The 10,078-nt window shown below is 64.4% G+C and overlaps 4 protein-coding genes across 4 annotated transcripts; all 4 read right to left on the bottom strand.

The window, feature by feature from the left end:
• Positions 1–1,129: 1,129 nt before the first annotated feature.
• EMIHUDRAFT_119606 (hypothetical protein) lies at positions 1,130–2,298 on the bottom strand (the record flags this gene model as incomplete). The annotated part of the gene is made up of 3 exons (XM_005766604.1): positions 1,130–1,323; positions 1,423–1,899; positions 2,088–2,298. 3 exons carry the CDS (start codon positions 2,296–2,298, stop codon positions 1,130–1,132), a joined length of 882 nt encoding a protein of 293 aa, XP_005766661.1.
• A 614-nt stretch (positions 2,299–2,912) lies between these two features.
• Positions 2,913–4,520, bottom strand: EMIHUDRAFT_119605 (hypothetical protein; the record flags this gene model as incomplete). The annotated part of the gene is made up of 2 exons (XM_005766603.1): positions 2,913–3,026; positions 3,357–4,520. 2 exons carry the CDS (start codon positions 4,518–4,520, stop codon positions 2,913–2,915), a joined length of 1,278 nt encoding a protein of 425 aa, XP_005766660.1.
• Positions 4,521–7,172: 2,652 nt separating this feature from the next.
• On the bottom strand, positions 7,173–7,798 carry EMIHUDRAFT_370894 (hypothetical protein; the record flags this gene model as incomplete). The annotated part of the gene is made up of 3 exons (XM_005766602.1): positions 7,173–7,494; positions 7,528–7,615; positions 7,650–7,798. Coding segments are annotated over 3 exons (536 nt in total), but the record flags the coding sequence as incomplete, so codon positions are not given.
• A 120-nt stretch (positions 7,799–7,918) lies between these two features.
• Positions 7,919–9,713, bottom strand: EMIHUDRAFT_246345 (hypothetical protein; the record flags this gene model as incomplete). Its single annotated transcript, XM_005766601.1, has 6 exons — positions 7,919–8,002; positions 8,145–8,222; positions 8,322–8,431; positions 8,576–8,680; positions 8,940–9,108; positions 9,225–9,713. The coding sequence occupies 6 exons, from the start codon at positions 9,711–9,713 to the stop codon at positions 7,919–7,921; spliced, it is 1,035 nt and encodes a 344-aa protein (XP_005766658.1).
• Positions 9,714–10,078: the final 365 nt, after the last annotated feature.

Below are 10,078 nucleotides of genomic sequence, written 5' to 3'. Positions count from 1 at the left end.
GCGGGGGGGGGACGGGGTCCCATGGCCCGCCGCAGGCGCCGATTTTTCAGGATTTTTCTTCTTCTTTCGGCGATTTTTTACTTGTTTTCATGGGAATTCGGCGACTTGCGGCCATGCTATCACGCCTTGCGACAGCCTGTCGGCGCTGCTGACCGTGCCATGATGCACAATTGATCACCTGCATAGCTCGCGGCCTTAGTATCAAGCATTCAGTGACGACCTGATCGTACGGCCAGTAGGAAGGTGTCCTTCCATCGTGTGCACGCTTCTGACGCAATGCGCGTCACAAACTGCCTTGGACTGGCTCTGGCACTCTCGAGGCTATGCCTACACAGCCTCGCGCGCATGGGCAGTCAAGAGGGACCACGCACCTTCTCAGGACAGCGCCGGTGCCTCTCTCTTGGACCGGCAAACTTGGTGGTATCGTGTCACCAATGTGGGACCAGTGCGGCATCGCGCCATCCGACAGCTCTGAACTGCGCCTCACCACTGACCGGGAAGGCCGCCAAGTGGGCCAGCACAGGTCGCACATTGTGGCAGCAGTCAGCAATGCATGTCTGATAGCTAGAGCAGCAGCGTCAGGGTCGCAGGGTCGGATCGTGTCAAGCCTCTCGCCCGGCCGGCCGCGTGCAGACGTCGGCCTGTCTGCTGTCTGGAGTGATCTGTCGGCGGTCAGTACGACCGCTCAGGTTAGAGTTATCTTATGGTTAGAGGGTCTATCTGTATGTACTCCTCGAGATCTCTCCAAATCTGCCCTCTGATTAACCTAGCTTAATCGGGAAGTCGGTGCTAGCTGACACTAGCGGAGCCGGAGCCCCGTTTCCGCACTGCTGCACGGCGCATGGTGCCTCCGGGGGGCCCCGCGCCGGCCCAGAGTGTCATCCCAATCTAGATGAACGCGGCGTGATCCGTCTCACACTCAGGCTTGACTTTTTGACGTTTAAAAAGAAACACACCTCGCGCACTCACACGTTGTACAGTCGCGGCCCTCGTACAACGGTGCAGAAGTGACACCGCCTGGGCTTCATGAAGTGACACCGCCTTCATCCCCAATCACGGTGCAGGTCGAGCTGTGCAGAGAGATTCAGACCAGCCACACCACAAGCAGACGTACGCAGCAAGAGCTTCCCTAGCCCCTGCCAAAGTCCCGCCCGTACGCGCCGCTCCCCGCAGCGCGGCCGGCCTGCGAGGGAGGCGCGCCTCGGCCGCGCTGGTCCTGCAGCTTTGGCACGACCATGCCACGCACCGCCCGCGGGTCGTACCCGCCGGCGCCGGCGCCGCCGTAGCCGTCCCCGAACCCGCCGAGCCGCGCATCCCGCCCGCCTAGAGGAGAGTTCCGAGAAGGCTTCCGAGAAGGTGAGACGCGACGGACCCGCGAGCGCCCGCGCCGCCCGCCTTGCCCGCCGCCTTGCCCGCCGACACCGACGCCATCGTAACCGTCGCGGCGCTGTCCGGCCTGCCAGCCGCCCCAGCCGCGCGGGCTCACCACGTGCGGGAGGACGAGGGCCGTCATCGGGTACTCCATCGACGGCCACGTGTTTTTGACGGAGACGACGCAGCCGAAGCCGGGTGTCTCAAGCAGGTACGAGATGGGCCGATCGCGCCCGTTCTCCGAGTAGAGCTCGATCACCTGCCTCTCGGTGTTTGGGCCCTGCAGCACCTCGATGGCCCCGTAGATGGGGTACCCCTCGCTCAGGAGGCGCACCTCGACGCTCGCTACCGCGGCGTCCACCCGAAAGGTGCGCAGCGCGCCGCCCTGGATGCGGTCTGAGCTCGTGCTGCTGTCCCCGACGACCAGGCCCGGGTGAAGCGCGGCTCCCTCGTAGCCATTTGCGGGCGGCGGGCGGGCCGGGCCCAAGTCGTCGGCGACGGCGGCTGCGGCCGGGAACTCGAGCGGGCCTAAAGCAGGCTCCGGTTCAGGGTTGGGAGAGGGTGCATCCCATCAGCGCGGAGGGCCGGCTCAAGGCGACCGTGGTTGCGGACGGCGACCGAGTGCTCCCGGCCCCCAGGGTGCACCATTCCACGGAAGGGGCGGGCGCGTCCGTCCTCGCTCCACACGCGGGTCTTGACCGGCGTGTGCCCGGGACCTTCCCACAGCTCGACCTCAGCGTCGAGCGGCCGGCCGGCGGTGCCGATGGAGACGTCGGCCTGGTCGTCGTGGGCCGACCCTTGCCAGGTTCGGACCGAGCCGCTTTGCAGTAGCCGCCGGTGGAGCGGCTCACGCGATTGCTGGTGCTGCTGCTGCTGGTGGTGGTGGTGGTGCTTCTGCTGCTGCATCGGTGGCGGCTGCATCGCCATCTGTGGCTCCGTCTGCTGCTGCTCTGTAAGCTGCTGCACCCTCCATTGCGAAGGCGGCCCTTGCATGAACGGCGCCGTTAGGCGTGCGCCGCGTGCGCCGGGCGAGGGAGGGAGGAGCATTATGGGTACGAAAAGCATCGCAGGAATCGCACGAAGATGATTGATGACGCAGAAGAAGAAACAGAATCCGACGTGAGGAAAGACTCCCAGTCCGGCGCCAGAAGAAGAATTTTGTAAGCCAACTCCTCGCACGACACTGGGCACGGGACTGGCGCGCACTGGCACTAACACAGCGGCGCCCTCCCGCGCAGTCGTTGGCGCCGCTGCCCGCCTGTGTTGTTGTATTGTTGTTTGTGCCCTTGGTTGGCACCTTGGGTGCTAACCGCAACCGTCCATGTTAGTAAAGTCAGCATTAGCACAAGGGCTAAGTGCCCCCCACCATCACTCACTGGCTCCCAGTTCGATCACCATCAGTAGTATTCCACAGACGACAGAGTAGTTAGTCACATCTCACTTAGCAGAGCAACTGAAATTAGCATTAGTCTCCACTCCAACTTTGATCCAAGGGCTCACACGCCGCTCAAGTCTTTATAATTTAAAATGCATTTTAATCATTATTTGCCAAGCATCTTGGGATGCGAAGCATCTTCGGATGATTCGAGCATCCCAGGATGTGTCCAGTCCCTCGAGTCCAGTCCGAGCCTCACTGTTCTTCTCACCTTTTCTACCTACCTGATGTGAGGAGTGAGGTGGCTGACCGCACTCCAAGTGATCTGTGATCTGTGATGAGGGTCCGCCCGCAGGGAAACGAACCGAAACGAATCGGAACGCATACGAGCAAGTGCAAGACGTCGAATGGAAATGCTGATGTTTTTGCTGGCCTCGAATCAAGTCGTTTACCTACCAAAGCTTCTAAGCCAGCCGGCCAGGCTCGCCCGAGCGGGGTGCGGTTGCGACCCAGCATGCATAGAGGACTCCTCGGCGCTCTTCCCCGCTCCAAACGTGAATTTCACCCTCTGCCTCCAGAGGTCTCGGGCCATGTCGGGTGCGTGAACCACCTCCTTGTTGCGACCCTGCACCCAGTAAAGGTAAGCCTCGTCGCCCTCGATCGTGTCGTAGTTATAACTCGCCGAGTTGGGATCCAGCAGCGAGGGGTAAAGGCCCCGGATGAACGGCTCATCCTTGGTCGGATCAACGCTCACGGCCGTGATGGGCTGCATCCGTGACCATGGCCCCCATGGCTCCGGCGCGTAGCTCACGCCAAAGTGCGCACGTGCGGGCGCACCCGGCATGTCGCAGTAGCCCGCGAGCAGAAAGAGGTCAAGCTTCGGTAGGTAGCGCGGCACAGGCTGGCTGGGACTGCTGCTCTCGTTGCCAAACCGAAGCACCGCCGGCTCCGTCAGGCCCCGCTGTATGTAGGGGTCTACAAAGGTGCCCGTGAAGGCCTCGGCACCGCCGCCCTGCCAAAAGCGCCACGACGAGGGGTCCGGCAGGGCGGCCTCTGTCGTGCGCATGAGGCAGACGCCGTCTGTCGCACCGTCCTTCGAGCGACACCTCGGAAAAGAGTAGAGATGGCCGTCGCGTGGGTGCTTGACGATCTGGGACGGGGAGAAGACGCCGTAGGGCCCGTGGTTGGGCGCGTACACCTCGCTCGACGCCGCCACAAGATGGCGCGGTGGCGGTGCCGCGTGGCGAATCGTGCGCCCGCCGTCGTGGCTCACGCTGAGGCTGACAGAGTTGTACCAGCAGCGGCCATCGACCATGCTCGTCGCATTGCACAGCACAGGCGAGTGCTCCCAGCCGTGGAACTCGTTATGCACCAGCATGAACAAGGTGCTGTTGCCGCTTTCTGATGTTGGCGGCACAACGTACGGCGCGTACAGCCACTCGTGGTTACTAAAGTCTGCCGCCGGCTGCAGGAAGCCGGACGGACCAGAATAGTTGAAGATCATCAGGCTGCAGTCGTGTTTGACCGAGTCGAGGTTCGGACCGACAGAAGGCCAAGTACCGCGCGAATCGCCAGGTGCCATAAAGGTGAGGTTGGAGACTGGGTCTCTCCACGCCATCGCCGGCGCGTCGGGAACGTCGCGGCGGTAGGGCAACTGCTGGCAGGGCGACGGGTGGCACGGCGCGAGTGGCCGACCGGAAGCACAGTGCGCCGATTGCCAGTCGTAGACTGGTGCTGCGGGGCCAAATGCGGCGACGCTCGTGATGCGTGCCATGGCGGCGGCCCGACGACCTTGGAGCACTTGGAGTGCAGTTGGCAGCCTCACACCCAAGGCCGCTGCGACTTGCGCGCGTCCCCCAGCCGCTAGCCGCAGAGCAACGACCAAAGTTGGCCGCCCGAATTCTTTTTTATGTTGAGCCTGGGTTGCGGCTCCTACCCAGATAGGGGGTCAGTTGCCCATGACTCGCACCAAAACGCCCTACCTACCTACCTATTGCGGGCGCCAATCGCCAGGCTCCGTGCCCCACCTACCTACCTATTCCCACACAGGCCGCGCAGCGAAACGAAAAAATACCCGCCCTCTGTGAATAGGCTCCCAGCGCCCGCCGCGCGCCGGCTTGTACCGCGGTGCGCGCCGCTCGCGAGCCGGCCAGAGAATGTGTTGGACGGCCCTGTTCGCGGCTAAACGCGCCGTCTGTCTCCCGCGCGAGCGAAGCGGTTTTTTTTACCCCCCCCCCCCCCCCCACACCACCACCACCACCACCACACACACACCACCACCTGCCTACTGTACCTATTGCGGGGCCCCATGGCAAAACCGGACCTATCCTGGTCGACCGGAACCTGGAGCCGCGTCGACAATGTTGAGAGGCGGGCTGCGCGGTGCGGCGCGTGGCGCAACGTACCTTAGCGCCGGCGGTTTGACAATGTTTTGCGCCACCAAATATCGCAGTGGCGAACTCGCGCGCCGCCGACAACTGCCAGCGCTGACGACGGCGGCATCAACATCCCCGGCACAAACTCGACAGCCACGTCGATGCTGCCCGCGCGCACGCTCGTCTTCGTGGGTGCCTTCACGGCCACGTACCCACTGCTGCTTGTCGGAAGCGTGGCACGCGCGATCTACCTGCGTGCGACTCTTGGCATGCCCTCCAACATATTGTCCACGGGCACGTACATGGGATGGTCATTCGGAGAGAAGCACCTCGCTGACCAGCACTACGTGTCCCAGATGCTTTACTCCAAGCCCTTCAACGAGGCCCTCTTACGAAAGGCTCTCTTCTCACTGTGCGCGGAGGATGGGATCAAGGAGAGCGAGATCGAGCTGGTCTTCAAGGACGAAGTGCCGCAGGACTGGCCAAAGAATGCCAAGGGCCAGATCACTGGCAGCTTTGCGATGCACCACTTCCTCCCAGAGTCGATCCAGCCGGGCGGTCAGATGCTCGATTACTTTGAGGCGCTGGCCGGCAAGCCCAAGGGCCTCAAGGTGAGGCTGCACGTCTTTAACGGCCCGCCAGGCAAGATGTATCTCGGTTGTGTCTCGGCCGTATCTCGCTGTGTCTCGCACAACAGGTGCTCCCTCGACAAGAACCTATCTCGGTTGTATCTCTGCGGCAGCTCGGCCGGCTGTGTCTCGCACAACAGGTGCTCCTACCGTCATCCTCTACGCCGGCTCGGTCAACGGCTGGGACGGCTCCAGCAACTACAACTTCAACAAGGAGCTCCAGCGCCGCTACATGGGCGAGCCGCCGCTGGAGATCTTTGTCCAGGAGAAGACGAAGATCACGGAGGCAGCGGCGGCCATGGTCGACGCCGCTGCCGACACCGCCGGCTTTGCTCGCTTCCTGCTCGTGCTCCCCCTCAACCTCGCCAACTCCCTCGGCGGCTTGCTGTGGAATGGCGTGCGCGCGGCAACGTGGGCGGGCGGCAACGGGCTCGGCTTCAAGATGACGGCGATGAACTTCTCAGAGGCGGAGAGCAAGGCGCTGTACAACGGCGCGAAGGCTCTCGGCGTTAGCCCCTTCGCTTGCTTCACGTTCGCCGCGCACAAGGCGTGCAAGGAGGTGCTCGGCCAGCCATTCCACACAATGGTGCAGCAGGCGAGCCTTCAGACGCGCCACTTCCCCCTTGCCGACCAAGGCAAGCGACGCGACTTCGTCGGCGACTGGCTGGTCGGCCCGGTCGCGTACTGCGAGCCTGATTACACCCTCGCGAGCGCGCAGGCGGGGTACGTCGAGCTCAACCAGGATCTGGACGCCTTCGGGCCCAGGACGGTGAGCTCGTTAGTGGCGAAAGCGTATGGGCTCATCAACTGCGGCGCGGCGCCGTTCGAGTGCGTGCCGACGTACAACGACGATGCGCACGTTTTCGACCGCACGCTGTTTATGAACAACTACGGCGTGCGGACGAACGCCAATCCGGCCTTTGAGGCTTGGAACTGGAATGCGCCGCTCTGGCTCGGCGTGAACACGATCAACGTCAACGGCAAGACAACGACGCTCGTCGGCTCATCCTTCTGGGGGCTTGAGGTCGTCGAGGCTCTGCGCGACCACATGGAGGGTACGCTGCGCGAGATCATGGCGCAGGCGCCAAGGCGAGGGGGAAAGGAGGTACCCGCTTACGGCGCCAAGAAGTGAGTGATAAGACTCACTTCCTGCTCGTGCAACGCTTTTAGTACGTTGTCTTCCGTGGCCAAGATATATGAAATGTACGGAGGCTGCGCAGGCCTTCCTCGGTTTACAAGATATTCGCACAATGTGGTTCTTTTTGTAAAATTCTTTTTGAACTTAACTTCTAGGTCTGCGCTTATATGGAACGCGGGGCGCGGCCCCTGACCCGCAGAGTTCCCGCAGAGAGCCCACAGAGATTCTCGGTTGTGTGCTTTTGCAGATTGCAGCTTGGAGTCTGGCCAGGGGAGTTTTCTTCTCAGAAACGAAGGCCTCGTATAAGTTACCCCGGCCCCAGGCTTCCGCCTGAACTGCTGTCGTTTGTGGTTGCCAGCTCTCCGGGCGAGGGAGCCCGCGGCGCCCACGCCGCAGGGCACTCACCCTCCCCTGAGGCAAAACCGTACACCCACCGGCACCAATCCTGCGCCGCCAGTGGCGACGACGCGCGCCGATATCCCCACGGCGACTCCCCCAGCTCGCAGAAGGCGTTCCAGTACGCCATCGCCGCCGCGCCGGCGGCGGCGAACGCAGCTGCCTGCCAGCGTGCGTACTGCAACAGCTCGAAATCGGTGAACGAACCGCCTGTGTCACGGTCGTGTCAAGCTCATTCCACACATTGTGACACGCGGGCGCAGAGAGGGCCCCCCGCCTTCTCCGTCGCCGCCGGCGAGCGCGAGCGTGTACTCCCCGACGAGCAACCGGCCTACTTCACAGCCGTTACTACCGTGAGCAGGCACCGCCTCCTCCGGCGGCGGCTTGGAGGAGCCGGAGCTATTCCCTCGCTCGCGCGGGCGGCCGTGGCCATCTGTCGCAAGTCAGAGGCGAACTCGGACGCCCAGAGCTCCGGCGCCGCCCGCGCGACATGGTGGTAGATATGCACGTCCATCCACGCGCCGAGCCGCGACGCAATCGGCGCGAGCTCCTCGAGCTGGTAGGTCCAGCTGCAGAGGACGACATCGACGCCTGCTCAGCTCCAACCATGGTCAGTCAACCGAGGACTCGTGCTTTAGCCGCAGAGGACGACACCGCCTGCGTGCTGTCGCACCACGGCGGCCGCCGCCTCGTAGTAACTCGCGTAGAGAGACGGCGCCTCGCCTTGCGCCGAAGGGGTTCCGAAGGGGTCCGAGGGGGTCCGAGGGGGTCCGAGGGGGTAAGAGAGGGCCCGAGGGGGTCCGAGGGGGTCCATAGAGTGGGAGTCTTGCTCGCTCGCCTGGCTCGTTCAGCAGCTCGACTGCGCGCCACGCGAGGCGGGTGCGCGAGGCGAGCAGCGACGCCATCGCCGCCGTCGCGCGGAGCGTGAGGTTGCGCGCCTGACATCGGCTCACCTCGGCTCATCCCGGTGTATCTCGGCGAACCTCGGAGCGTGAGGTTGCGCTCCTAGCCGCTTCCCCCTGCCACCCCCGGGGCACCTCAAGAGCTGCTTCTGTGCGGGAGGCCTCTCCTCTCGGCGTGCGCGCCGTTGCGCTAGCGAGGAGCAGCCCCTTGCTGCCCTCGAGCGAGACGCCTCCGTGCTCCTCGCCTGGCCGCAAGAGCGGGCAACCTCGGGCGATCTCGGGCGATCTCGGGCGATGCCGGGCGATGCCGGGCGATGCCGGGAGGCCCACCGCTCCAACGGTTGCGATACCCTCCCCTGGCAAGAGTCCCAGAACAATAAGCCCTGCACCGTTCGCCGAGCAGGCAGGCGCGTGCATGTCCAGCAGTACGGCCGTGAAGCCGGCGGCCTCGGCGCGAACGAGCAGCCGCTCCAGCCGCGGCAGATAGTCGGCACCTGGATCTCAGGGCACCTCGGGTGCGATCTCGGGTGCCATCTCGGGTGCGATCTCGTGCGATCTCGTGCGATCTCGGAGCCGCGCCTGCGTCCGAGCTGAGACTCCACACGGCCTCGTGCGCCGCCGCCGCCGCCGCCGCCGCCGCGTGCTTGACGTGCTGCGAAGCTGGTGCGGTGGAGGGGTCGAGGCAGCCGTGAAGGCCGCCTGAGGCGAGGATCCGACAAGGCTCAGCGAAGGCTCCGCGCGACGGGCGGCGACGAGGGCGGCGCAAGCCGCCCGGCCCTGGGAACGCGAGCAGGTTCCAAAATCCGAGTGGCACGCGCAGCAGAGTGTTGCCCGCCGCCGCAAGCTCGGCCAGCAGCGGTCCGTCGATGTAGCGGTCGATGTGTGCGAGATAGCGAGCTCGCGCCGCCTCGCGGCCCGTCGCCTGCACGCAGCACAGAGAAATGACAGCAAGGGAGGTGGCGAGAGGATGGGTGTAGGGGAGAGGCGCGGCGGTTGCACATGATGGGTAGAGGGGGAGAGGCGCGGCGGTTGCACAACAGATCCACAGCAGATCGCACAGAGCGGAGAAATGGTGGTGCAGAGGGAGAGCCAGTGCGACTGCAGAATCAGGCCAGCCGCCTGCACGACAGAGGCCCAGTCGCCGTCCCACGGAGAAGGGCGCGGCATCTCCGCAAAGAGGGACGCCGCAAAGCCGGGCTCCGGTACAAAGACGGCCCCAAGGTTCACGCCGAAGCGGCCTCCCCAGCCGCGTGGCACGGCGGCCGGCGGCGCCGGTGGCGGGTTCTTCATGCGAAGCGCCTCGATGATTAGTATGGTGGCGAGGAGGGCCAGAAGGAGCGCTGCCGCGGCGAGGTAGATGAGCACGGACCGTCTCTGCCGACCAGGCCTCTCCTCTCGCCTTGAGGGCAGCGGGGCTGACTGATCCGACTGCGGCGCGCTGACTGGCTGCAGCTCGATGAGCTGCTTCGGCTGCGAGAACGCGTCCACCGATCGCAGACCGATGGCGTGCTCCCACGCTCGAGCCATTCAACAACGCTTGAAGACAAGCCCTCTCACAGCAGACTGGCACGGACCGCACCACAAAAGGCACAAAAGGCTCGGAACGGGAGTCGGCTGTGCAGAAGAATTCTTCGTCGGATCCCCGGCCGTCGCCCCCGTCGCCTCCCTCGCCATCCTTTCCTCCACCGCCTTCCCCGAGGTCGTCTCCTCCCTCCCCGCTTGGCCCGCCTTCCCCTCAGCTGCCTCTTCCTTTATCGCCCCCTCCCTCCCAACTTCGCCGTCCCCCCTACCGCCCCCCCCCTCGCCTCCCCGCCACCTCCACCGCCCCCATCGCCGTTCCCCCTCCTACCCCCGTCACCTTCCCCCCCGCCGCCGCTTCCCCAGTCCTCTCC

This window comes from Emiliania huxleyi (assembly GCF_000372725.1).
Source record: "Emiliania huxleyi CCMP1516 unplaced genomic scaffold EMIHUscaffold_505, whole genome shotgun sequence".
Classification (NCBI taxonomy): Eukaryota; Haptophyta; order Isochrysidales; family Noelaerhabdaceae; genus Emiliania; species Emiliania huxleyi.
Note: the sequence above shows the minus strand (reverse complement) of the source record. Positions and strands in the feature narration are given on the sequence as shown.